This window comes from Microcaecilia unicolor, chromosome 14 (assembly GCF_901765095.1).
Source record: "Microcaecilia unicolor chromosome 14, aMicUni1.1, whole genome shotgun sequence".
Taxonomy (NCBI): Eukaryota; Metazoa; Chordata; class Amphibia; order Gymnophiona; family Siphonopidae; genus Microcaecilia; species Microcaecilia unicolor.
In genome coordinates, this window is record NC_044044.1 from 7035213 (window position 1) to 7063148 (window position 27936).

At 44.4% G+C, this 27936-nt stretch overlaps 2 protein-coding genes across 2 annotated transcripts in view; one reads left to right on the forward strand and one right to left on the reverse strand.

Annotated features, from left to right (window-relative positions):
- LOC115457560 (killer cell lectin-like receptor subfamily B member 1B allele B) overlaps positions 1 to 27936 on the forward strand; it is a 567620-nt gene that overhangs the window by 328079 nt on the left and 211605 nt on the right. The gene's annotated exons all lie outside the window — the stretch shown is intronic.
- LOC115457565 (C-type lectin domain family 2 member D-like) overlaps positions 2945 to 27936 on the reverse strand; it is a 29209-nt gene continuing 4217 nt past the window's right edge. The window contains exons 2-5 of the mRNA XM_030187023.1: positions 17731 to 17850; positions 5514 to 5695; positions 3737 to 3843; positions 2945 to 3221 (exon numbers count right to left, since the gene is read on the reverse strand). Of these exons, the coding sequence (XP_030042883.1) occupies positions 3065 to 3221; positions 3737 to 3843; positions 5514 to 5695; positions 17731 to 17850 (566 nt within the window). The 3' untranslated portion in view covers positions 2945 to 3064. The remainder of the gene's footprint in view (positions 3222 to 3736; positions 3844 to 5513; positions 5696 to 17730; positions 17851 to 27936) is intronic.

The following is a 27936-nucleotide window of genomic DNA, read 5'->3' on the forward strand; positions in this document are numbered from 1 at the left end:
CAACGTGTAAGTAAAATTCGTTGCCAGAGAATATGGTAAAGGCAGTTAATTTATCAGGGTTTTAAAAAGGTTTGGACGGCTTCCTAAAGAAAAAATCCATAGATCATTAATAAATTTATTTGGGGAAAATCCACTGCTTAAAATGTTTTGTATTTTTCTGGGATCTTGCTGGGTATTTGTGACCTAGATTGGCCACTGTTGGAAACAGGATGCTGGGCTTGATGGGCCTTTCACTCACACACACAAGGAGTGAGACAGGCTGCACATACTGCAGCAGGGCATATTTATCCACTCCTACCCTGGCTGAGATAATATTTAATCATCTCTCTGACCTCAAGTGCACCTTTCTTCAAATTAGTCACCTTATTTTCTAACTCCTCTTACCTTTCTGCCAGGAACAGTGACATTTATCAATAAGCTGCCCATTATGGTCACAATTTTAATGCAGCAGTAATTTGCATGTTCATTGATTACTGCATGCCGTGGTAGTTTTTTTGTGGCATTTTTCAGTAGAGCTGTACCTCTACCGCGAGGCTTGCTGCATCTGATGAGATCCCTGTCTTCAGTTTTTTGTTTTTTTGTTACATTTGTACCCCGCGCTTTCCCAGTTCATTCTGAGAGGTGGCAGAATCAGGATCATGAACCTATCTGAAAGCAACATATTGTGTTGTCATTGCAAGTAGTATATTTATTATTTATTTATTACATTTGTATCCCGCGTTTTCCCACTCATCGCAGGCTCAATGCGGCTTACATAGTAACAAGAGAATACAATCTGTAGTATCAGGATCAAAGGAGGTACGTGATAAGACAAATGAACAAGGAGTAAATGGGATAGAAGAGGTATGAAAGAAAGGATAGGGATAGGTAAGGAGGTGGAGCGATAAAGAAGAGGTAGGGGAAGAGCATGGAGGGTAAGACGATTGGTAGGAGGTCATTTCTTTTTTTTTTTTATTTGCATAAAGTCTTTATTGAACAATACATCAATGTATCCATTACAATGATAGGATAGATTCATAACAGTACATTTGCATATGTTAACTCCCCTCTCTTCACCTTTCCTCGTCAATATTTTCTATTTGTTAAACCACATGTAACTTCAAGAATTTTTTTTAACAATTTTATAATACTAAGAATCCCCCCTCCCCCCCCCCCCAATGCAACCTCTGATTGTTGTACCCTACAAACCTCTTCCTCTTCCGAATCATTTTTTACTTGTTACTAACATAATACAGTTATGTAAAATTTTTCCATGTTGAGTGCCATTTCCCCATTTGGTGCTTGCATTGTGCCAGAAGCCTCTCCATCTCACACACATAGCTCAACTTATTGTGCCATTTAACAATCGATGGAACCCCTACATTTTTCCACTGTGAGGCAAGAACCACCCGTGCCACCCCCACAGCAAGCCTCACCAGGTCCTGCTGGCATTTCTGTAAGCCAGGTGGTTTTGCTGAGAAGAGAAAAAACTCAGGTGACCAAGGAATTAAACTTCCAATCCATTTCTGTATTTTACTTCTAACTGACTTCCAAAATGCTTGGGCCTTTACACAATGCCACCATATATGTCCCATGGTCCCTTTGTTACCACACCCCCTCCAGCACAGTCCCGTGGAGCTTGGATATATTCGCTTAAGGCGATCTGGCGTGAGGTACCATCTAAAAAGTACTTTCACAGCATTTTCCTTAAGCGGTACATGAGTAGAAACACCTCGCACTGTCCGTTCTATTCTCTCCCACTCGGTCTCCCCCAGGGCCAATCCCAGCTCTCTTGACCAACTTTTCCTATGTAGAGTGTATTTGGGAGATTGTACTCGTAGTTCACGATATAGACGACTAATCAAGCCCCTTGAAGAGGCATAATTTTCGCAAACCTCCTCCAGGCCTAGTTTTTTCCTTTGCAGTACTGCTTTTACAGCTTTGGTCTTAAGAAAGTGGGCCAATTGATGATATGCAAACTCATCATCCTCCCCCACATAACCCGCATTCTCCAAGGCCCCGAAGGAAAGCAAAGCTTCCCCGTCAAACAACTGGCCCCAAGTTCTTAAGCCTTTTTTATACCACCTGGTAAATACTCCAGTGTCTTTCCCGGGCAGGAACAGTGGGTTAAACGCTATTGGTGTCATGCGTGTAAGTGTACACCTCCCCCCGGAAACAAACTATCCCAATAGTAGAGAGTGACACCTATGGATGGACATGCTCCCTCTCCCAAGGCCCTAAATGATTTGGGGAGCCACATGACTGCCCCCAACGGGGATGACCCAAGAGAATGTTGTTCAATATGCACCCATTGTCTATCCGGATAGTCCTGGAACCATTCTACTGCCGCCTTCGCCTGCACTGCCCTATAATACCATATGAGGTTTGGGACACCCAGGCCACCCTGTCTACCATCTTGATATAGGAGCTTACGCGCTAATCGCGGTCTCTTTCTTGCCCAGACGAAACGCACTATTGAATCTTGAAGTGATGATAAGAGTCGCCTGGGCAGCATTACAGGCAGCGCTTGAAATAAGTATAGCAGTCGGGGAAGCACATTCATCTTGACAATTGCTACCCTTCCAAACCAGGAAACCTCCAGATCCCCCCACCTCTCCAGATCTTTCTTAATGCCACCACTTAGTCCTTTGTAATTGGCCTCATATAGATCAGGTAGTTTTGGTGTTAAGTTCACCCCCAAGTATTTAGGTAGGAGGTCATTTCTGAGCCATTGTTGTTAATGATAAGACGGACCGGTAAATGGATGGGTTGCTTATGGTAGGTCAAGTCGTTCGGGTAAATCTGTTTGAATAGATGGGTTTTCAATAGTTTCCTAAAGGGAAGATATTCACTAATTGACCGAATGTATCTGGGTAGAGCATTCCAGAGTTGGTTGTATTGTTTTTGAATATTTTTACTGCTAATTGCCTATTGCTCATGTTTGATCTATTCTTACTGTACACCACCTTGAGTGAATTCCTTCAAAAAGGCAGTAAATAAATCCAAATAAATAATTTACAACTGCAGGTGCTGGTGCTATTTCATCCACCTTAACTGCAATAGGCCTGTTCTGGTTCTCTGTCATTCAATATGTGTTTCTTCCGTGTTTCTTCTGTGCTCCTCCTATAAAATGTGACCAGGCTGCCATGCTACAGATCCATTTTCGGTTTGTGTTGCAGCCAGTGCTCATGATGTCAACACGATCCAGGCAAACACAATATGAATCCTGCAAAATTGTAAACCTGCAACAGAAAAAATCATTGCAAGGAAGCATTAGACATCCTTCAAAGACAAAACAAATGAGATATGCTTTGTACTCATCACTTGAAAAGGGAAACTAACAGTGACAATGTAAAGGAGCTGGTTTGACTTTTCTTCTCAAGAAAAAACAGTTGCAGAAGGACAACTTAACAAGTGTGTTTTGATTCTGCTGGTTCACAGCTCCCTCAGGGCCTCTTTCACTCAACTGTGCTAAAAATGCTAGCGTGCCTTAATAAAAAAAACCCCTCCATTTGGACTTCCATAACGCAAGTATGTTTAGCCACCTTTAGGCAACATTCTCCCATCCATGTTTTGGCGGAGATCAAAAAACACACACAGATTGTATTTTCCATTAAAAATCAACCCAGATAAAAAGCAGGTGCAAATTGTCCACAGGTATTTACGGCAAAGCCTGAGTGTAAAAAGTACTTGTGGACTTTGTCCCACTGTCTGAAATGTGCCCCTGTTTTAGTGAATTAGAAAGAGAAAGACTTACGTGTTATTGAATTCCGACCCATCTGTCCATTTCCATGATTGTCCTTGCCCTCCTCTTCTCAGACCAATCCAGTAGTCAGCATCACCTTTACGTTTCATTAGATAATCCTTAGGAAAATAAAGTTGAGTTTAGTTTCTTGGTAAACCACCTTTCAGTAATATAACTGTGGTGGAGTGGCCTAATGGTTAGAGCACCGGTCTTGCAATCCAGAGGTGGCCGGTTCAAATCCCACCGCTGCTCCTTGTGATCTTGGGCAAGTCACTTAACCCTCCATTGCCTCAGGTACAAACTTAGATTGTGAGGCCTCCTGGGACAGAGAAATATCCAGAGAACCCGAATGTAACTCACCTTGAGCTACTACTGAAAAAGGTGTCAGCAAAATCCAAATAAATAATAACTAAGCAATTTACAATCAACAGTGAGGAACTGCAGAGAGAAAAAATATTCTTTTGGGGGGGGGGGGCACAGAGGGAGGGTCATTACGCTGAGAAAGCAATTCTCTGACAGATATTATTTTTCCATGTGGGGTTTATTACCCTGCTGTGCTGACAGGACTCTGATATTAAACGTTCAGCTGAGCCTCCTCAAAGGGGTGTGAAAGTAACTTAAGGAACTGTATAGAGCTGAATGAGTGACCTGTCTTACTCCCTAAGAATGTAAGTAAGAACATTGGTCTTTCCCCAGTATGGCAATACTTAAGGTCCATCAAGCCCAGCATCCTGTTTCCAACAGTGGCCAAGGTCACAAATACCTGGCAAGATCCCAAAAAAGTACAAAACAATTTATACTGCTTATCCCAGAAATAGTGGATTTTCCCCAAGTCCATTTAATAATGGTCTATGGACTTTTCCTTTAGGAAGCCGTCCAAACCTTTTTTAAACTGCACTAAGCTAACCTTTACCGCATTCTTAGCCACCGCAGCACACTGAGCAGAAGGTTTCAACGTATCATGAACGACGACACCTAGATCCCTTTTTGGTCTGTGAATCCTAACGTGGAACCTTGCATGACGTAGCTATAATTTGGGTTCCTCTTTTCCACATGCATCACTTTGCACTTGCTCACGTTAAACGTCATCTGCCATTTAGACGCCCAGTCTCCCAGTCTCGTAAGGTCCTCTTGTAATTTTTCACAATCCTCTCGTTATTTAACGACTTTGAATAACTGTGTCATCAGCAAATTTAATTACCTCACTAGTTACTCCCATCTCTAGGTCATTTATAAATATGTTAAAAAGCAGCGGTCCCAGCACAAAGCCCTGGGGAACCCCACTATCTACCCTTCTCCATTGTGAATACTGACCATTTAACCCCACTCTCTGTTTTCTGTCTTTTAACCAGTTTTTAATCCACAACAGACCACCACCTCCTATCCCCTAACTCTTCGTCCCATCAGGCTGTAATCAGGGCATCACAATGCACAGCCTCTCTGCCTTACTCTGGCTATGCACAATGATTCTCTGATAAGAGCTTAACAGAACATCTAACTCCTTTCCTATCTGGCTTCCATCAGGAAGTCATCACAGCCTCTCTTCTCTCCATTCCACATAGCCCATATTGTTACCTCTCCCCTATCTACTTCTCATCAGGGAGTCATCCAAAGAAGTTCTGTACAGGTATTTAAAAAAACAATGACATTTGAAGAGTTGTATGCACTGCACAGGCTCAGATGAAAATGAGGAAGCTGGACACATGTCTTCTCGCCCCAAGAAATTCTCTATCATCCTCAGCATAAATACATTTCCTTGCCAGGCTAGTGTGGGATCTGTCACACTCACCAGTTCCTGCTGAGTCTTGATGTAAGCGAGGGAGCTGTTCTGAGAGGTGCAAAAGCTTTGGGCCACATCCCAATTTTCCATGTCTTCAGAAAAAAAATAACATGTCCCTTTGTACCACATCCAGCCGTCTGCACAGGGATCAGGATGAGAAACTTCATTTCCAGAAACCTCATTTCGTTTACCTATAAATAAGAATAATTCTAGCTTAGTTACACCATCCTTGTATTAGACATTTAGAAATATCTCCTTCTACAGCATCAGTGTATGAGGGAGAATCAGCGTTCAAGCTAAATAAACTGCCTCCCTTTTCTGATTTGTTTAGTTATACAGCTAACTTATCAGCTTCAAGAATTTACATCCAGGAACGGGAAAAAATTATTTTATCTTAAGTAATTTATTTAAGACCAAATATAAATATCCACTCACAGTTAATTTGCACAGAAATTAGAATTCAAAGCATAGAGTGAAATGTTATTAAAAGCATCAGTTTTCTGGATCAAGTACCTCACTGCATTTTCCTCAACAAGCAAATAGGTAAGGACTTATTGAAACATCTTTTGCTTTAAGATTCGCATCTGCAGGTGTAAAGGAGGCCTTCAGTATACCTCTCTTTTCCAGAGATGACAGGCTCTGGATATCCCTTTGCCTAAACCTTAAGACCTTCCCGTCTCCTGCTTAATTTTTACAATAACTACCTTGTATCCTGTAACTCTTGGTATTTTGTTAGTGTCCATTTTCTATGTCACTGCACCGTTCAGAAAACCTTTATACAAGAAGCTGAAAATTAATTAGTAAGTATAATTTCAACTGTGTAACAGCCCAAAAATATTTGTTTTTCACTTGTAGAATGGACCATCACTATGTCCCCCCCCCCCCCCAACCCCCACTGCACAGTGAATGAAGACAAGTTTCCCCAGTCCTTCCTTAGAGAAGAGATCTCCATAAATATTAGCAGGGGTATTATTCATTTTGGAGATAACATCGCACCAATGAGCTTGTTTGGGCCTGTTGGTGCTGGGTCTCAGAACCAAAAACCCAATGCCTCACCCCCACAAATTCCCCAACTGATTTCTTAGCACCACCGGCTGGGTAAATACCAAGAACAACTATAAACAAAAGAAGCTTCTCACATTACCAAAGTTTTATTCTTACCAAAGAACATGAAAAATAACAAATAGAAAGTTAGGAGTAGCACATAAGAAGCAGGGTAGTGAGGGAAAAAAATGAGGAGCCATGGAAAATGGTCGCATATTCCTTAATCTATTGAGATAGACTTAAGGAAGATTTCCATCGACCTGCTCTTGTTCCAGATCAGGCAGTTACATGGCTGAAGTACAAAGAACTGGTTCTCAGGAACACATCATAGGTCATGCAAGATATGCCATTTGTTTCTTACAATTGCCCAAAAGGCACATTAAAAAATATATATATTGCATTTCCTTAAAAGGTGCATCCTCCATAAAAGCAATCTTTACTTCAAAGGATTCAGGACTCCGTTCCCACCGACCCCCCTGCAATTCTCCTATCCTGTCCTGACTACAGGATTTTCTGTCTCTCTCTGTTCTGCCAGGTACCCCGCCACCTGACACATGGAGATTAGTTTGCAGCCTAAAAAATCTCTAGAGGCTCTTAAACACACTCAAACAGTGAATGACAGGACTCATTGTCTCTCAATTACCTGCCAGAGGAAGGTAGGGGAGGGGTGAGGTACTTGTAGATGGCCTGCTTAATATCATTGTAATTTACAGAAAAAAAAAAAGTCTCCACTTCTCATGATCTGTAGATTTAATTCTTAGATATTAGATATTTAGCAGCACGGTCTAGGCCCTTATAAGTACGCCTCCACTCAGAATCAGGAAGTATTTTATACTGTATATGATCTCAGTATCTCAAACGTATTGCTAGTTTTCCTTTTAATTCTTGTAGCATGGAAATATTAAAATGTTTTAGCTGCACCCTGAGAACAGTGTTCATAGGTTCCACTAGGTGGCAGTGTTTCTCAAGGTAACCTGCTAAACTCGAGGGGCAGTTATAGAAGTGACCACGGAAGTTTAATGATAGGAGATAGCATGAGCCTATCTGACCCATCATCTGGGCTGAAGCCACTGAGCGGAGCTTGCCACCATATTAGTCAGAACAAAAACAACTGCACTTGCTACTGAATACAATAGCAAACTTGAGGGTTGTATTGTTTTATTAAACCTCCTATGTTTTGCATTCTCTCTGTTAGGAAGGGATTGGGAAGTGGGGGGGGGGGGGGGGGAGGATTATATTCAAAATGTATTTGGTAAGTGCTCCAGAGCTTGCTTTGTTATTTGCAATGTTGTATTGTGGATTTCAGTGCTGTTCTATATGTCTATTTTTGCTTCTGATAATAATAAAGATATTTCTATATAAAAAGAATAGCAAACGCTTATGTGTGGTGAGTCTGCACTTGAGAGACACAGTGGTGAGAGCTACAGGGCTTAGAGGGAACTGCAGGTGGGAAGAGCTAGGGTGCACCTTCAAATGACACACAGAGTGTGATGAAAGGTTATTCTGTTGTTATACTTCCTCTGTGTACATCCATATTCTGCACATAACCTGCGATAAAGTAACAATGAACAACGACAACCTGCGATAAAGTAACAATGAACAACGACAACGTGGATACAGCAACTAATAGTTTGTTTTGTTCTGACCAATATGGCAGATGCACCGGGGGGGGGAGCTTCAGCCTTTTGACTTCATGCTGGCTCCTGTCTTATTCAAACTCATTGGAAGTGACAATGGTATTTTTCATTATTTATTTATTAGGATTTATTTACCACCTTTTTGAAGGCGTTCACTCAAGGAGGTGTACAATAAGAATGGATCAAACATGAGCAATAGGCAATTAACAATATGAAATATGGCACATGGTATTCTAGCAATGTCAACACAATACGTAATAGAACATTATAATTGATAGTGAAGGGTAAGGCAAAGTTGTAACATATAGATGGGTAAGAAAGTACGAAGAATTAGAAAGTAAGGTGACTGATCTGAAGAAAGTTGCACATGGAGGAGTGGATAAACATGTCTCGCTGCGAGATGGGGGGCGTGACAAGATGGCGCCGTTGAGCTGAAGACGCAGAGACTGATCGAGCGTTTGTTGAAAAAGTTTTTCCTCTTACCTGCTATGCCGCATACAAAAAGAAAGGGGAATGTTAGGGGCAAACCCTCCACCACCTCGACATCTTCCCCGAAGCAACCTACAATCGACAGCTTCGCTCTGAGGCAGCCACCAAATCAGCCTGGAGTTGAATTTCTGCTAGATGTCGGGGCAGGAAACCCGACACCTCAGGAAAACAATATAACACTCTCTCCTCCAGCGCCCGACAACCCACCGTGCCCTGCCTTACTACGGGAAGGTAAAGCTGTTAATCAAGACCCGGAAGGCGGAGAACTTGGTCCCAGCGGAGGAGGTTTCCTCCCGGAATCAAAGGCAGGAGGGACAGGAGGTAGGGTGGAAATCCCGATGCCTCCTACGGTGGTTACTCTCGAAGCTCTTTGGCAGGCTATGGAAGGTTTGAAAGATATTGTAACTAAATCTACTCAACAAACAGCAAACTTAATTGTAACTGTGGATCAACTCTCTAAATCAATAGATAATTTAAAGGAAGAATTCAACGATCAGGTACGGACGTCTCAAAAAGATATATCTAAAATGCAAGAAAATATGTCTGTGATAATTAAAGATAATTTGAATATTAGACAAAAGATCGAACAAATAGAAAATTATAACAGGAGACTGAATATGAGAATATTAAATTTTCCTAGACCAATTGGAATTCTTCCTCTGGAACTCTTTAAAAAATATTTGACGGAAAATTTGAAAATGTTACCTCAAAACCTTCCCCCTGTGAACAAAATATATTATCTTCCTAAAAAACTCCAGGAAGAGAACCATGCGGCTCTGGATCATGGAAATCCTGATGAATTGAAAGATATTTCTTTAATTTTGGAGGACTCTCTATCCGAAGTAACAAATAGGGCTACACTTTTGGTCTCATATGTGTTTGAACAAGATTTAAATGCGGTAATGAAACTTTACTTTAAAAATATGCATCAAACATTTTGTGGCCAGAAGATATGGATATTTCCGGATGTTACCAAAGTCACACAGGATAGAAGGAAAAAATTCTTGGATTTAAGAGAGGAGACACGGTTACTGGGTGCTACGTTTTTATTAGCTTACCCATGTAAATGTATTGTTAAATATTTAGGACTTAAATATGTTTTCTTTATGCCAGAACAATTGAAATCTTTCATAGACCTGAAAAGAGTAGTAAAGACATAACATCTGAAGGGCAAATTTCAAAGTTATGTTGGTGGAGAGGCAGCCATGTCTTACTTTTGTACCTTTTTCTTCTTTTTTTAAATTTAGATTTTTCCTGATCTTTACTTTTACACCCCCTCTCAAACAGATTTGTGGTCTAAGGAAGAGACAAAGAAATAGATAACAACTTTTCCTTTTTTGTTATGGAGATATACTATGATGTTGGTATATATGTATATATATTTCTTTATTTCTTTGTGCTCTGAATTACATGTAACAAGTTTTATGCTTGTGTTAACTATATAAATGAATAAATAAAATAATAAAAAAAAAAAAAAAAAAAAAAAAAAAAAAAAAACATGTCTCGCTGCAGTATGTGCAGCTCGAGTCACTCCTTGTGTATGTGAGTGTGACTAACAAGTTAATTACTTCTTCCATTAAAGGCTTGGTTGAAAAGCCAAGCTTCCACCTGCTTCCTGAAGTACAGGTAGTCTTCTGTTAAGCGGAGCCTTTCAGGCAATGCATTCAAGAGTATGGGGGGCTACTCCGGAGAAGGCTCGCTTGCGGGTATCACATCGTGTAATGTCTTTTGGAGAGGGTGTAGTTAGTGCAAGTCCTTGGGAGGACCTTAGTGTCCTTGGTGGTGTGTGGAGGATCATCCTATTCTTTAGATACTCAGGGCCTTGAAGACCAGACATAGAGTTTTAAATTTAGCCCTGTATTGTACTGGTAGCCAATGAAGTTTTTGCAAAAATGGTGTGATGTGGTCACGTCCCTTGCAACCTTCTATGAGTCTTGCTGCTGCATTCTGAATCAACTGGAGCTGGTGCAGGCCCTTTGTAGTCAGACCATTGTACAGTGCATTACAGTAATCTAGTCTTGATGTTACTATAGCATGCACAACTGGGATAAGATTTACCTTCTCAATGTAAGGAGAGAGGCAGTGTATCTGTCTAAAATGTATCTGTCGCAAATCTGTCACATTAGTACATTTGCAAACTGGCCCCAAGTTCAGTAATATCAGCACTAGATCTGCAGAACAGTCCACACATCAAGGGAGTGAAGGAGTTACGAACATTCAAATATGAAACAAACGTTCAAATATCTAGCAGTCATAAGGAAAGTAAGAGAGAGTAACATTTTCCATAGCATGAAAAGTTAAGGGACGAGGGAGTCACCAGGTGAAGCTAAACGGAGGGAGGCTCAGGGAGAAAATGAGAAATACTGAGAAAGCGGTGGACACTGGGGATACATGAAGTAAAACGAGTAGAAATAATGGCAGAATTCAGGCATACTTGGAAAGATACGAAGAGATCTTGGTGGCGGGGGTGGGGGAGGGAAAAGGCTGCAAATGGAGAAGAACCGGGACAGACAGGTGGATGAAGAATGTGGTCCTTAGCTACTGGTGTCTTCTGTTTCAGGTTCTTTTTGCATGATGGAGGCCTCAATTGTAGAAGCCAAGCAGTATAGTAAGTTTTAATAAACATAAACAAACAACTTTATGGGTTGCTGAGTAGCTCCCCTTAGGGATACCTCTGGGGCATTTGGCTGTGTCTAAGAATGTAATATCTTTGGGTTTGGGAAACCCTCTGAAAACAGTGCAGGTGTAATATCGATCAACTCTGCAGCTCTGCAGGTCACATGTGGACAGGAGTCAATTCACTCTATGGACAGAAACTTTTCCTCAACCTTCCCACTACGGCAAAGAAATATTGAGTGCTCTGGACTTCTCCAGATCATTACAAACATTAGTCACAGTGGACTGAGTTGATTAGGACTCAGCAGAGGTATGGAAGATGAAAGGTGCAAACGTATATCGTGTTCTCATCTTGTTCTTGTATTATTGTAACAAACGTATGTGAATGTAAGGACTTCCTCCAACTATGGGAGCTTCACTGGCCAAATACTCAACCCACCCATATCAAAGGACACACACACAGTAGACATCATCACATACAAATTCTCATCAGGACTAAATTTCACACTAACAGATACTAAATGGACAGCCATACCATGGTCCGATCACTATAAAGCAAACCTCTCCCTTCAATGGCGAACAAAAGACTCACAACAGAAATAACTAACCTACACCACAAGAGGCAAAATAGACCCACCAACATTCTGGGAACAATTCTACAGCAACGAATGGTCAGCACCAACAGACTCACCCCAATTTCTTCATGAATGGGACAACAGATGCAGAACTATCTTAGATAACACAGCACCACTTCAAACCAGAACCTCACATAGAAAAAACTCAATACCATGGTTCAACAAAGAACTGAAAGAATTAAAAACACAAGTCAGAAGATTAGAGAGAATGGAACAAGAAAAAAAGATGACAATTGGAAACAACTTCAAAGAAAATAGAAATACATAATCAGACAAACTAAAAGAACATATCATAAAACGAAAATCGGGCCAGACTACAAGGACACACACAAACTCTTCCAACTCATAAACAAACTACTAAATACCTCACCGGTTATTTCTAACAACGCAGACACCCCATCAGCAAACGAACTCGCGAATTACTTCAAAGAGAAAATTATAAAATTACGACTCATGATACCTAGCAACACAACTGACTATCTAAACCTTCTTGAATGCCTAGATCCACCACCTGGGGAACATCCAGCAGACCGATTATGCTCCAAATTTGGGAGATGTTGTCGATCGAGAGTAAATCAATCACTTGGAAGATATGCCAAATCACAATTCAAATTAGATATCTGCCCTAGCAATCTTATAAGATCTGCCCCACAACAGCTCAAAAGAGACCTCACGAGTCATCTAAACTACATGCTACAAAATGGTCTTTTCCCAAAGGATAAAGGAAACATTCTACTCACCCCTATAGCTAAAGACGCAAAGAAAAGTACAAGTGACCTAACCAACTACCGCCCAGTGGCATCCATCCCACTGATAACTAAACTCATGGAAGGCGTAGTGACGCAACAGCTCACAACCTACCTAAATAAACACTCAATCCTTCACGAATCTCAATCAGGATTTCGGGCGGACCACAGCACTGAGACAGTATTAGTGACTTTAATGAATAAATTCAAACAATCGCAACTGGCAATAACATACTTCTCCTGCAATTTGACATATCTAGTGCCTTTGACATGATCAACCACGGAATACTATTACATATCCTAGAATACTTTGGAGTGGGAGGTAATGTTCTTAAATGGTTTAAAGGATTCCTGACCACAAGATCATACCAAGTAACTGCCAAGACGACTATCTCAGACCCATGGACACCTGAATGTGGAGTCCCCCAAGGATCCCCCCTCTCGCCAACCCTCTTCAACCTCATGATGATACCCCCCGCCAAGTTATTAGCCAACCAAAACCTCAATCCATACATATATGCAGACGATGTCACGATCTACATCCCGTTCAAAAACAATCTAAAGCAAATCACCAACGAGAGCAAACAAAGCTTCCAAATTATGAACTCCTGGGCGGATGCATTTCAGCTAAATCTCAACGCAGAAAAAACATAGTTCCTCATACTCGCCTCACAACATAACACAAGTAAATTCACTACCATTAATACACCAAACTTTCCCCTTCCCATTTCAAACACTCTTAAAATTCTTGTTTACCATTGATCAATATTTCACACTCGAAAACCACAACTAAGAAGATGTTCAACTCCATGTGGAAACTCAAGAGAGTTAAACCTTTCTTCCCAAGATCCATTTTCCGCCACCTGGTACAGTCAATGGTACTAATTCACCTGGACTATTGCAACGCACTATACGCCGGCTGTAAAGAACAGACCATCAAGAAACTCCAAACAGCCCAGAATACTGCAGCTAGATTTATCTTTGGAAAAACAAAATACGAAAGTGCAAAACCACTAAGAAAGAAACTACACTGGCTACCACTTAAAGAAAGTACCACGTTTAAGATCTACACAATTGTTCATAAAATCATCTACGGAGATGCCCCGACATACATGATGGACCTCGTTGACCTACCACCTAGAAATGCTAAAAGATCTGCCCGAACATTTCTTAATCTACACTTCCCCAGCTGTAAAGGATTAAAATACAGACTAACACATGCGACCAGCTTCTCATACTTAAGCACGCAGCTGTGGAATGCACTGCCGACAAACCTGAAAACAATTAATGAAATAGCTAACTTTGCAAATCACTAAAAACCTATCTATTCAAAAAGGCCTACCATGAGAACTCATAACCTAACTCTATCACTCCTCCACTCCGCCATTACTCTGAATGTCTTCTTTCCTTTATCACCTGAATAATTCTTCTTGTCCTCCCTTGATCACATTGTAACTCCAGTTGTATCATGTACCCTGTATGGTGACGCCATAACAGATCTATGTAAGGCACACTGAGCCTGCAAATAGGTGGGAAAATGTGGGATACAAGTGCAATAAATAAATAAAATAGTTTGTTAGCTACTATATTACTGGAATCTAAAGCCTGACAGTTATCACAGTCACTTCAGCAGAGGCTGAAGGACTTTCTGGTACTCAGTTGATCAGGAAACAATTCAGCACCAAACTGTTAGCTCTTTCTTCAGTAATGAACGTTCATTTCATCATGCCATAGAAACAGATTTAGGGTTTAGCTCATGCCTTTGCAGTGTTGGCTCAAGGTGAGTTTCATTCAGATACACTAAAGGGTTGGCATGTGGCAATTGGCTTGCTGTGTGCCAATCTGGAACGACCATCAGGCTACCATAGCAGCCTGGCGGTAGTTCCGCCTCCAGCACGGACCATGTCCAGCGATAGGAAATTTATTTCCAAATTTTTTACTGCCGCGTGCTGCCCGGATACGGCTGGGTTAGCGTGGGAGCCCTTACCGCAACCTCAATGGGTGGCAGTAAGTGCTTCCCCCTAAAATGGCCACGTGGCAAGTGCGAACTTACTGACCAGCCATTTCTTTTTTTCAGGCTTTTTACCCATTGTGGTAAAAGGGGCCTCATAAGTGTTGTCATACTGGGACAGTCCGAAGGTCCATCAAGCCCAGCATCCTGTTTCCAACAGTGGCCAATCCAGGTCACAAGTACCTGGCAAGATCCCAAAACAGTACAATACATTTTATGCTGCTTATCTTAGAAATGTGGATTTTCCCCAAATCAATTTAATAATGGTCTATGGACTTTTCTTTTATGAAATTATCTAAACTTTTGTAAAACTCTGCTAAGCTGCTTTTACCACATTCTCTGGCAATTAATTCCAGAGTTTAATTACACGTTGAGTGAAGATAAAATTTTCTCTGATTTGTTTTAAATTTACTACTTTGTAGCTTCATAGCATGCCCCCCTAGTCCTAGTATTTTTGGAAAGAGTAAAGCACGCGATTCACGTCTACCCGTTCCACTCCACTCAGTATTTTATAAACCTCTATCATATCATACCGCAGCTTGGTAAAAGAGGTCCTAAATGGCTGCCCAAGATCGCAAAGAGCAGCAACAGGATTTGAATGTAGCTTCTCCAGTTCTCAGCCAAGGGTTCTAACCTCTAGACTACTCCTACTAATCTAGTCTATACGTTCCACAAAACAGAAAATGGAGTATAAACTTGTTAAGAAATTGATTTAGGTCTGCCACAAACACAAATCAGAGTGAAGATGTTCAACACATAAAGGGATCTATCACCCTAAATTGTGTAACCACAGATAACACCAGAAGAAGGTCCAGAAAGCTGAGCTTTTCTTGGTTTAATCGTAGACTATTTCATTAGTCATTGACTAGTCTCTTGGCCTACTGATACTGTGACGGTATTTGACAGGGTACCTTTCCTGGTGTGATATTTATAGAACCAACTGGATTATTGTAAGAAAAATACAATGAATTCCATCTGGATTCTGATTGCCAGATCTGTGGTTGTTTATACTGAAGACTTTAAAGCAGTTTCCCAAACCTGGACCTGGAAGCACTCCAGCCAGTCAGGTTTTCATTATATCCACAATGAATATTCATGAAAGAGACAGCCGAGGCAGGGCATACAAATCTCTCTCATGAATATTTATTGTGGATATCCTGAAAACCTGACTAGCTGAGGTGCCTCCAGGACCAGGTTTGGGAACCACTGCTTTAAAGGCCTAATTATTACTAATAACATTTATTTATTCCTTGCCAGGACTCATGTCTGTAATGGGTTTTCAAAAGTTTGATTACCTGTAGGGGCATTTTCCAAAGAGAAGGGCACCCATCTCCCGACACAAATGAGATTACTACTACTATTTAGCTTAGATTTAAAGACAGGATGAGGATAGAATAAAGCCCTTTGGATCTGACCAGCAGTAGGTCATTTGAGACTTTAGTAAGCGCTGTTTCGGTTGAATGAAGGGGGCGAAAGCCAGATTGAAGTGGATCAAGAATTGCTTGAGATGAAAGAAGTCAAGGCAACAACGGCGAACAGCAGTTTCAAGTATGGGGGTCCTCTCAGGGTCGCCCAAATCAGCATAATCGAAAGCCGATTTTGGGCGCCCTCAACTGCAGTCCATCGCGGGGACAACCAAAGTTCCCGGGGGTGTGTCAGAGGCGTAGTGAAGTCGGGACTGGGGCATGATTAACAGATGGGTGTCCTCGGCCAATAATGGAAAAAAGAAGGGCATCCCTGATGAGCAATTCGCCAACTTTACTTGGTCCCTTTTTTTCACGACCAAGCTTCAAAAAGGTGCCTGAACTGAGCAGATGACCACCAGAGGGAATCGGGTCCACCTCCCCTTACTACCCCAGTGGTCACCAACCCCCTTCCACCATTAAAAAAAAAAAAAAAAAATTGCCAGCCTCAAATGTCATACCCAGCTCCCTGACAGCAGTATGCAAGTCCCTGGAGCAGTTTAAGTGGGTGCAGTGGACTTCAGGCAGGCGGACCCAGGCCCATCCCACCCCCACCTGTTATACTTGTGGTGGTAAATGGGAGCCCTTCAAACCCACATGTAGGTGCCCCCTTCACCCCTTAGGGCTATGGTAGTGGTGTACAGTTGTGGGGGGGGGGGGGGGGTTGGGGGGCTTCAGCACACAAGGTAAGGGAGCTATGCACCTGGGAGCAATTTATGAAGTCCACTGCAGTGCCCCCTAGGGTGCCCGGTTGGTGTCCTGGCATGTCAGGGGGCCCAGAGCACTATGAATGCTGGCTCTTCCCACGACCAAATACCTTGGATTTGGTCATTTTTGAGATGGGCGCCCTCGGTTTCCATTATCGGCAAAATCCGAGGTCGCCCATCTCTAAGCTCACCCATCTCCACATTTAGGTCGACCATCTCTAAGGTCGACCTAAATGTTGAGATCTGGGCGTCCTTGACTGTATTATCGAAACGAAAGATGGTCGGGTTTCCTCGTCCCTTTGCGGCACCGTCCTTAGAGATGGATGCCCTTAGAGATGGTCGTCCTCGTTCCAAAATGCCCCTCCTGGTGTCCTCTAATTTTCTATTTGCTTCTCTGGAATTCAATAACCTATTGTGGGGGGGGGGGGGGGGGGGGGGGGGGGCATAGGATACCAGCAGTATATAGTTGTGGCAAGAATAGTTTTAAGTTTATAATTATATTAAAAATGTGTTACCTATTCAAAAACAGTTTCAAGAACCTAATCCCCAATTTAAAACTAATGCTCCTAGTGGCAGATGAGCCCACTGTCACATTTCTGAAACTCTGAGGCAGAAAGAAAAAAAAAAAAAAAGTCTAGCAGAAGGTGGAAACATTTCAATCTTCTGGTACAGACCCCTGTCCTGGCCCACCCAGTCCCCTAGGAAGGAAGTGTAATCGTTTAGTTAAGTAATGAGGTCTGGCACTGACCTGCATTTTTAAGTGGATGCCTTGGGAATACATTCCCTTTACCCTTGTTAAATAGGGGTAATGTATTAACCAGTGCAATATTTCTACCTCCCCACTCCAAAGCGAAAATGTTCCAGTGTATTTCACTCACCTGCACAGGCTACTGTGGCTGTTGCAATCGTTATGCAAATCAGAAGACCAATGAAGAATGACAACAGAAAAACCACAAACATGGGCACGAGAATCCTTCTGCAGAGGCCCTTTGATTCACCTGAAACACAGGAAGAAGGAAGAGAGAGTTTCAACAACTGAAAGATCTCAGTATGTAAGGGTGGAGGAGACTTGATATCGCAAGACCAACCCAAACTTCCAGCACTGTGCAGCTCAAGCTCGTGGCTAGAGGAGTCGCAGTGAGGAAGGAGGGATCCTGCCAGAGGAATCTGAATTTTTAATGGAGCTTCTGTGGGCCAGATAAATGAATTGGCAGGCTCGGTCAGGTTTTTGCAGTGGTGTGCTGGAGCTAGCTCACACCGGCTCGCAAGAGCCGGCTGTTCATTTTTCTGACATCTTGCGAGCTGGTTGTTGAGGCAGGGTGAGCCGGTTTGCAATGCCTCTCCTACTCCCCCTCCCCCCCGAGCCGCGGGTCCCAGCACATACCTAACAACCTTTAAGGCAGCCACCCTGGTAGTTTAATGGATTCTTCGGGACCTGGGCAGGAAAGATCCCCAGTCTTTCCTGCCCGCTGCCGGCGCCGACCCTCCACTGTCGCATCACTCTTTAAAAATGGCTGCCGAGACTTCAAGTGTCGCAAGGCCACTATTGTCTGCGGCATAAGTGGTGGGTCAGCGCCGGCAGGAAAGACTGGGGTGGCTGCCTGCGTTTAGGTACGTGCTGGGACAGTGCAGCTTGGAGGGAGGCCCAGAGTAGGTGGGGTGGGGACCATAGGGAGGATTCTCAAACAAAAGAAGTATAACAACAGAATAAATTTTCAGTAGGGGAGCGGGGAGGAGGTCTCGAATAGGTTAGGTGAGGTGGGGTGAGGACAAACACAGAGGAAGTGTAATAAGGGAAGGGAAAATTAGGTTCTTACCTTGGTAATTTTCTTTCCTGTAGTCATAGCAGATGAAGCCATTACGTATGGGTTGTGTCCATCAACCAGCAGGGGGAGATAGAGAGCAACTCAACTTTTCACACTGCCTCATGGCCAGCTAGCTCCACTGCCTCTTCAGTACTTGAAGCTTCCAAAGCAGTATGGCAAACCGCAATGGGAATAACATGAACTTTCCTCACAGTGAACGATGGCCCCTTAACAAGGGCATGAACTCAAAAGGAGGGAATGAACACATCCTCCTTATTGTATAACTAGTATAAAAGGCCCGTTTCGGTAGGCAATGAAACGGGTGCTAGCAAGGTAACCCCCCCCCCTGCAGCTTCCTTCCTGTCTCCCCTGCCCCCCCACAGCCACCCATCTGGTCTCAGGACCCCCTCCCCACCAACCCTCCTCTGCCCCTGCAGCCATGCATGTGCAGCGGCCCTCCTCTCTCCCCTGCTCCCCCTGCAGCCACCCATGTCCAGCAACTCTCCTCTCCCCCTGCCCCCCCTGCAGCCACCCATGTCCAGCAACCCTCCTTTCCCCCTGCAGCTACCCATGTCCAGCGACCCTCCTCTCCCCTGCCCCCCTGCAGCCACTCATGTCCAACGACCCTCCTCTCCTTTCCCCTTGCCCCCCCTGTAGCCACCCATGTCCAGCAACCCACCTCTCTCCCCTGCACCCCCTGCAGCCACCCATGTCGTGACCCTCCTCTCCCCCTGCCCCCCCTGCAGCGTCCCTTCTGTCTCCCCTGCCCTCCCCTGCAGCCACCCATCTGGTCTCAGGACTCCCTCCCCACCTCCCTCTTCCCTGCCCCCCCCCGTAGCAATCCATGTCCACCGACCCTCCTCCTCCCCTGCAGCCACCCTCCCCTCCCCCATGTCCAACGACCCTCCCCTCCCCCCTCGGCGCATCACCCAAACCCCTACCCCCCCAGCGCATCACCCAAGCCCCTAACCCCCCCCCCTCGGGCACATCAACCCCCTTGCCACCTGCAGCTGCCAATACTAACGCTGACCGGCTGCTGCTGCGTCTCCTGTTGAGCAGCTGCAGCTGGTACAAAAAGAAAAAAGCCAAAAAAAGATTTTAAACCTGAAACACGGCTCTGTAGACAGCCATCTGGCATCTGCAGCCGCTCCTCCTCTTCCCTGACGTTGCTGCGCTCCTCCGGGGTCTTCCTGCAGGGGCAGTGACGTGGAGGGGAGAGGAGGAGCGACTGCAGTGACGACAGCCAATGCCAGATGGCTATCTACGGAGCCGCGTTTCAGGTTAAAAAATCTATTTTTGGCTTTTTTCTTTTTGTACCGGCCGCTGCTGCTCCATAGGAGACGCAGCAGCGGCTGGACAGCGTTAGTATTGGCGGCTGCGGGTGGCGAGGGAGTTGATGTGCCCGAGGGGGGGGGGGTAGGGGCTTTGGTGATGCGTCGGAGGGGGTAGGGGCTTAGGTGCTGCGCCAAGGGGGGGGGGGGGGCACTGAGAGCTGATTGGTAAGCAGGGGGAGGAGTAGGGAAATACGCTCCGCATGTTTCCCTACTCCTCCCCCTGCCTGGTTCGTGATTTTGCAGGGCAGGGGCAGGTGCGTCAGTGACATCACTGACGTCAGTGCATTCTAAACTGCCTAGCAGACCACCTCCGAGGGAGCCACGGTACCAGGCACATTAGAACGTTGGAGGTGAGAATTATTATATAGGACTGGAGGGGTTACACGCAACCTCCTGGAGGGAATAAACTCATCCTCCAAAACATAAACTGGAGGGAATGGACTCATCCTCCTCTAAGTGAACATGAATCCTGAAGACTGTTTTCCAACTTTCTTCCAAGGAAGGAACTTCAGGAAACAAGAACAGAACCTGAAACAGATTCACAGCATACAGACAATCATACAGGGAGGGCTCATGGCTTCATCTGCTATGACTAAAGGAAAGAAAATTACCAAGGTAAGAACCTAATTTTCCCTTCCTTGTCATCAAGCAGATGAAGCCATTACGTATGGGATGTAACAAAGCAATCCCTATATAGGGTGGGAACAGGTCACACCACGCGCTAGCACTTGTGCTCCAAAACGTGCATCCCTCCTAACAGCCACATCCAGCCTGTAATGTCGGGCAAAAGAGAGCTTAGAAGCCCATGTTGCTGCACTGCATATCTCTTGACGAGAGAGTGCTCCAGTTTCAGCCCAAGAGGAAGAAATCGCTCTGGTAGAATGCGCCTTAAAGGCTACAGGTGGAGACCGGCCGGCAAGCAGATAAGCTGAAAAGATAGTTTCTTTGAGCCAGCGGGCAATAGTGGCTTTAGGACGCTGGAGACCCCTCTGCGAGGACCTGATAGCAAAACAAACAGATGATCATAGATCCTGAAAGAGATAGTAACTCGCAGATACTGCAGCAGAGTCCTGCGCACATCCAACAGGTGCAACTGCCAAAGATTCTGGAAACTCCTCCTTATCAAAGGAGGGCAAGAAAATAGGCTGGTTTAGGTGAAACGCTGAAACCACCTTAGGCATGAAGGAAGGCACGGTCTGAACCGTGACCCCGGACTCTGAGAATTGCAGAAATGGGTCTCTACAGGACAGCGCCTGGAGCTCTGACACCATCTCGCTGAAGTAATGGCCACAAGAAAAACGGCCTTTAGTGTCAAATCTTTCTCCGATGCTCGCTGAAGCAGCTCAAAAGGAGAAGCCTGCAGGGCTAGCCCCAGGTTCCAAGCTGGACAGGGTGCTCACACGGAAGGCCGGAGCCGAAGCACCCCACTAAGAAACCGTGCCACATCTGGATGAGCAGCTAAAGAACACCTTCAACCTTACCACGAAGGGAGGCCAACGCTGCCACTTGCACCCGCAGGGAATTATAGGCCAAGCCTATTTGTACACCATCCTGCAAAAAGTCCAGAATCGGGGGGGAGTGGCAAGATGGAGTCCTAGCTAGACCTACAGCATTTTCTGTGTTAGCGGGTATTTTGGTGATTCAGCTTTTTTTATCCTCTAAACTTGATATGCCGCACACAAAGAGAAAGGGGACAACAAGGGGGCAATCGTCGCTTCCTTTAACATCGTCTCCTGCCCAGCTAACACTCGATCGGTATGTAAGGTGCTTACCTCCCGAACAAGGACCGGTGTGCCCCGCATTGAGCGATGTCGAGGGAGCGGCACCGACTCAGGGGTTGGATACTACTCTTTCGCCGCCTATGCTGAGACCGCCTCCCTGCCCAGCCGCTTCCAGATTTGATGAAGCAGACCAGACAGCGTCCGATGTGTCGAGTTTGAGCCTGCTCGGCGGTTCATCTTCTGGAGGGGCGGTTGGAAACATCGAGGAGCAGGAAATGCTCAAGGAGGCGTCATTGGAAGTTATTTGGCAAGCAGTCCAGAGGTGACGGTCGAGGTGGCAAATTCTACTAAGCAAATGTCTACAGTTGTGAGTAAACTGACGGCCATGTCAGATTCCTTAGATAATATAAAGCAAGAACATACTAAACAGATTGGGCAATTGGAAACGGATGTTAACTCCGTCAAAAGCGTAATGGATACTCTGGTTAAAGATAAAATAATTTCGGCTCGAAAGTTAGAGCAGTTAGAAAATTATAATCGAAGACTAACCTTGAGATTGCTGAATTTTCCAATGCTACCAACTATGACACCTCGTGATTTCCTTAAGAAGTACCTCCTAGAAATATTGAATTTTTCTTCAACAGATATTCCCCCTTGTAATAGAGTGTATTACCTGCCAAATGTTTCAAAAGAGAGAGATGTCTCTGTGTCAGCGAAGGTTGCTTTGGATATTGATACTCAGAATTTAACTGCTATCTTGGAAGACTCCTTGGGAGATGTTACAACAAGAGGAACTTTAATTATGACTTTAGTCTTTGAACAAGATATAAATTTGTTGATGAAACTTTACTTTAAATACTCCTCAAAATTATTCTGTGGCCAGAGAGTCTGGATGTTTCCAGATGTAGCAAAAATTACACAACAAAGGAGGAAACAGTTTTTACTTTTGAGGAATGATGTTAAGGGATTGGGAGCAACATTTATGCTGGCCTATCCCTGTAAATGCTTAATTCGCCTATCTGGAATCAAATATGTTTTTTTTAATCCACTTCAATTAAAGACGTTTCTGGACTCTAAAAGACCTTCTAGCTGAATGATATGAATAATTCTCAGCGATGATGTATAGGGATGAAGATCAGGATTAGCCTCAGAGAAGAAGTTGCTTCAGTGTTACATACTCCCTGAGTTGTACTTACAAAACCACTCTCCCCCTCCATATGGTGGTCTGAGGAAGAGTAAATACAAATGTTTCATTTAATTTAGATGTATTTTCCGTTTATATAATTTCTCTGTATTACCTTACAAATGATTGTTTGTTTGTATTATTGAAATCATATAAATAAATAAATAAAAAAAAAAAAAAAGTCCAGAATCGGCGAGACAGGAGCCCGCATGGGTGTGATCGCTTTTGAAGCACACCAAGACTCAAACTGGCGCCAAATCCTGGCATAAGCCACAGAAGTGGAACGCTTGCGGGCCTGCAGGAGAGTGGAAATGACTGTGTTTGAATAGCCTTTGTCCCTCAATTGCGCCCTCTCAATCGCCATGCCATAAGACCAAAGCGGCAGGCGTCCTCCATGGCTACCGGGCCCCTGTGACAACAGGTTCGTACCAGAGGTAAAGGAAGGGGAGCCTCCACTAGCATCTGTCGGAGGTCCGCATACCAAGGCCTCCTGGGCCAATCCGGGGCGATGAGGACCACTTCTCCTGGGTGCAGCCAAATCCGCAGGAGCACGCGCCCTATCAAGGGCCACAGAGGGAACACATATAGTAGGCCCGGAGGCCAGGGCTGAGTCAAGGCATCCAACCCTGCCGAGCGAGGATCTCTCCGTCTGCTGAAGAAGCACAGAACTTTGGCATTTGAACTTGTCGCCATAAGATCCATCACGGGCTTGCTCCATTTGGCACATATCTGCAGGAATACTTCGTCTGCTAGTTCCCATTCTGCTGGATCGATCTGATGCCTGCTTAGATAATCGGCTTGCACGCTGCTCTGACCTGCAATGTGAGCTGCCGACAGAAACTGAAGATGCAGCTCGGCCCAGTGGCAAATCTGTTCGGCCTGTGCGGCCAGTGCTCTGCACTGAGTGCCGCCTTGTCAATTTTTCTTCAGTCTGCCCCCCTTCAACCTCATTTCATGTCCTCTAGTTCTACCTCCTTCACATCTCCGAAAAAGGTTAGTTTGCGGATTAATACTTTTCAAATATTTGAACGTCTGTATCATATCACCCCTGTTTCTCCTTTCTTCCAGAGTATACATGTTCAGGTCATCAAGTCTCTCCTCATACGTCTTGTAACGCAAATCCCTTACCATTCTCGTAGCTTTTCTTTGCACCGCTTCAATTCTTTTTACATCCTTCGCAAGGTATGGCCTCCAAAACTGAACACAATACTCGAGGTGGGGCCTCACCAACGACTTATACAGGGGCATCAACACCCCCTTTCTTCTGCTTGTCACACCTCTCTCTATACAGCCTAACAACCTTCTAGCTACAGCCACCGCCTTGTCACACTGTTTCGTCGCCTTCAGATCCTCAGATACTATCACCCCAAGATCCCTCTCCCCGTCCGTTCCTATCAGACTCTCCCCGCCTAACACATATGTCTCCCGAAGATTTCTATTCCCTAAGTGCATCACTTTGCATTTCTTCGTGTTGAATTTTAATTGCCAAACCTTAGACCATTCTTCTAGCTTCCTCAGATCCTTTTTCATGTTTTCCACTCCCTCCCGGGTGTCCACTCTATTACAGATCTTAGTATCATCCGCAAATAGGCAAACTTTACCTTCTAACTCTTTGGCAATGTCACTCACAAATATATTGAACAGAATCGGCCCCAGCACCGATCCTTGAGGCACACCACTACACACCTTTCCCTCCTCCGAGCGAATTCCATTCACCACCACCCTCTGGCTTCTGTCCATCAACCAGTTCCTAATCCAGTTCACCACTTCGGGTCTTATCTTCAGCCCATCCAGTTTATTTAAGAGCCTCCTGTGGGGAACCGTGTCAAACGCTTTGCTGAAATCTAAGTAGATTACGTCCATAGCTCGTCCCTGATTCAATTCTCCTGTCACCCAATCAAAGAACTCAATGAGATTCGTTTGGCATGATTTCCCTTTGGTAAAACCATGTTGTCTCGGATCTTGTAACTTATTGGCTTCCAGGAAATTCACTATCCTTTCCTTCAGCATCGCTTCCATTACTTTTCCAATAATCGAAGTGAGGCTTACCGGCCTGTAGTTTCCAGCTTCTTCCCTATCACCACTTTTGTGAAGAGGGACCACCTCCGCCGTTCTCCAATCCCTCGGAACCTCTCCCGTCTGCAAGGATATATTAAACAAATCTTTAAGAGGACTCGCCAGAACCTCTCCGAGCTCCCTCAATATCCTGGGGTGGATCCCATCCAGTCCCATGGCTTTGTCCACCTTTAGTGGAAAAAAGTTCTAATACTTGCTAGCAGTTTTGAAATCTGAAATCTCCTTTTCAGATTTACAGATATCAATAAACCAGTTAGAAACAATCAAATCACAACAGTCAGAGCACACTATATGCAGAGCAGATTAAACAGAGCACACTATTTGCAGAGCCAAGAGGTTTTTGTTTTTTTTAGGAAAGATATAGATGCAGTGCCAATAGAAGGGAGAGAAGAACGTTAAAAAAAAAACTTAGAGGGGCAACTGAGAGAGTAAAAACTGTACAACAGGCGTGGACGCTGTTCAAAAATACCATCCTGGAGGTCCAGGCCATACATATTCTGCGAATTAGAAAAGAAAGACGGAAGTCCAAAAGACAGCCGGCCTGGTTGAAAAGTGAGGTGAAGAAAGCTATTAGGGCTAAAAGAAACGCCTTCAGAAAATGGAAGAAGGAACCATCTGAAAACCCCAAACCCACCTCCCCACTCCCCCCATTTTCTATTTCTGTTGATGGCTCTCTCATTCTCCCTGTCTCCTCAGCTCAAAACCTTGGGGTCATCTTTGACTCTTCTCTCTCCTTCTCTGCTCATATCCAGCAGATCGCCAAGACCTGTCGTTTCTTTCTTTACAACATCCGTAAAATCCGCCCCTTTCTTTCCGAGCATTCTACCAAAACCCTCATCCACACCCTTGTCACCTCTCGTTTAGACTACTGCAATCTGCTTCTTGCTGGCCTCCCACTTAGTCACCTCTCCCCTCTCCAATCGGTTCAGAACTCTGCTGCCCGTCTCGTGTTCCGCCAGGGTCGCTTTACTCATACTAACCCTCTCCTCAAGTCGCTTCACTGGCTCCCTATCCGTTTTCGCATCCTGTTCAAACTTCTTCTACTAACCTATAAATGTACTCACTCTGCTGCTCCCCAGTATCTCTCCACACTCGTCCTTCCCTACACACCTTCCCATGCACTCCGCTCCATGGATAAATCCTTCTTATCTGTTCCCTTCTCCACTACTGCCAACTCCAGACTTCGCGCCTTCTGTCTCGCTGCACCCTACGCCTGGAATAAACTTCCTGAGCCCCTACGTCTTGCCCCATCCTTGCCCACCTTTAAATCTAGACTGAAAGCCCACCTCTTTAATATTGCTTTTGACTCGTAACCACTCGCCTCCACCTACCCCTCCTCTCCTCCTTCCTGTACACATTAATTGATTTGCTTACTTTATTTTTTGTCTATTAGATTGTAAGCTCTTTGAGGGACTGTCTTTCTTCTATGTTTGTGCAGCGCTGCGTACGCATTGTAGCGCTATAGAAATGCTAAATAGTAGTAGTAGTAAAATAACAAGCAGCAGCATAAGGAGTGTCAAAGCAAATGCAAGGTGCAGATAAAGAAGGCCAAGAGGGATTACGAAAAAAAAAGATAGCATTAGAGGCAAAAAAACATTGTAAAAAAATTTTTCGGTATAGTACAAGCAGTAAGCCGGCAAAAGAATCGGTTGGGCCGCTGGATGACCGAGGGGTAAAAGGGGCGATCAAGGAAGACAAAGACGTAGCGGAGAGACTGAATGAATTCTTTGCTTCGGTCTTCACCGAGGAAGATTTGGATGGGATACCGGTGTCGGAAATGGTATTTCAAGCGTATGAGTCGGAGAAACTTACTGACTTCACGGTAAACCTGGAGGACGTAATGGGGCAGTTCGGCAAACTGAAGAGTAGCAAATCTCCTGGACCGGATGGTATTCATCCTAGAGTACTGATAGAACTGAAAAATGAGCTTGCTGAGCTACTGCTAGTGATATGCAACTTTATCCTTACAATTGAGCGTGGTACCGGAAGATTGGAGGGTGGCCAATGTAACGCCCATTTTCTTTTAAAAGGCTCCAGGGGAGATCCGGGAAATTATAGACCGGTGAGTCTGACGTCGGTGCCGGGGAAAATGGTAGAGGCTATTATTAAAAACAAAATTACAGAGCACATCCGAGGACATGGATTACTGAGACCAAGTCAGCACGGCTTTTGTGTGGGGAAATCTTGCCTGACCAATTTACTTCAATTCTTTGAAGGAGTAAACAAACGTGGACAAAGGGGAGCCGGTTGATATTGTGTATCTGGATTTTCAAAAGGCGTTTGATAAGGTACCTCATGAAAGGCTACAGAGGAAATTGGAGGGTCATGGGATAGGAGGAAATGTCCTATTGTGGATTAAAAACTGGTTGAAGGATAGGAAACAGAGAGTGGGGTTAAATGGGCAGTATTCACAATGGAGAAGGGTAGTTAGTGGGGTTCCTCAGGGGTCTGTGCTAGGACCGCTGCTTTTTAATATATTTATAAATGGATGTGAAGCGTCTGTTCACGCTTTCCAAGAATACTAGGACTAGGGGGAATGCGATGAAACTACAGTGTAGTAAATTTAAAACAAATCGGAGAAAATTTTTCTTCACCCAACGTGTAATTAAACTCTGGAATTCGTTGCCGGAGAAAGTGGTGAAGGCGGTTAGCTCAGTAGAGTTTAAAAAGGGGTTGGACGGTTTCCTAAAGGACAAGTCCATAAACCGCTACTAAACGGACTTGGAAAAATCCCAAATTCCAGGAATAACATGTATAGAATGTTTGTACGTTTGGGAAGCTTTCCAGGTGCCCTTAGCCTGGATTGGCAGCTGTCGTGGACAGGATGCTGGGCTCGATGGACCCTTGGTCTTTTCCCAGTATGGTATTACTTATGTACTTATGCCCAGAGAAAATACAGCCAAAGGGTAGGGAGAACCAGGAATTTAGCCAGCACAAGTCTTAGCTGTGTGAGTTTCCTTCAGCC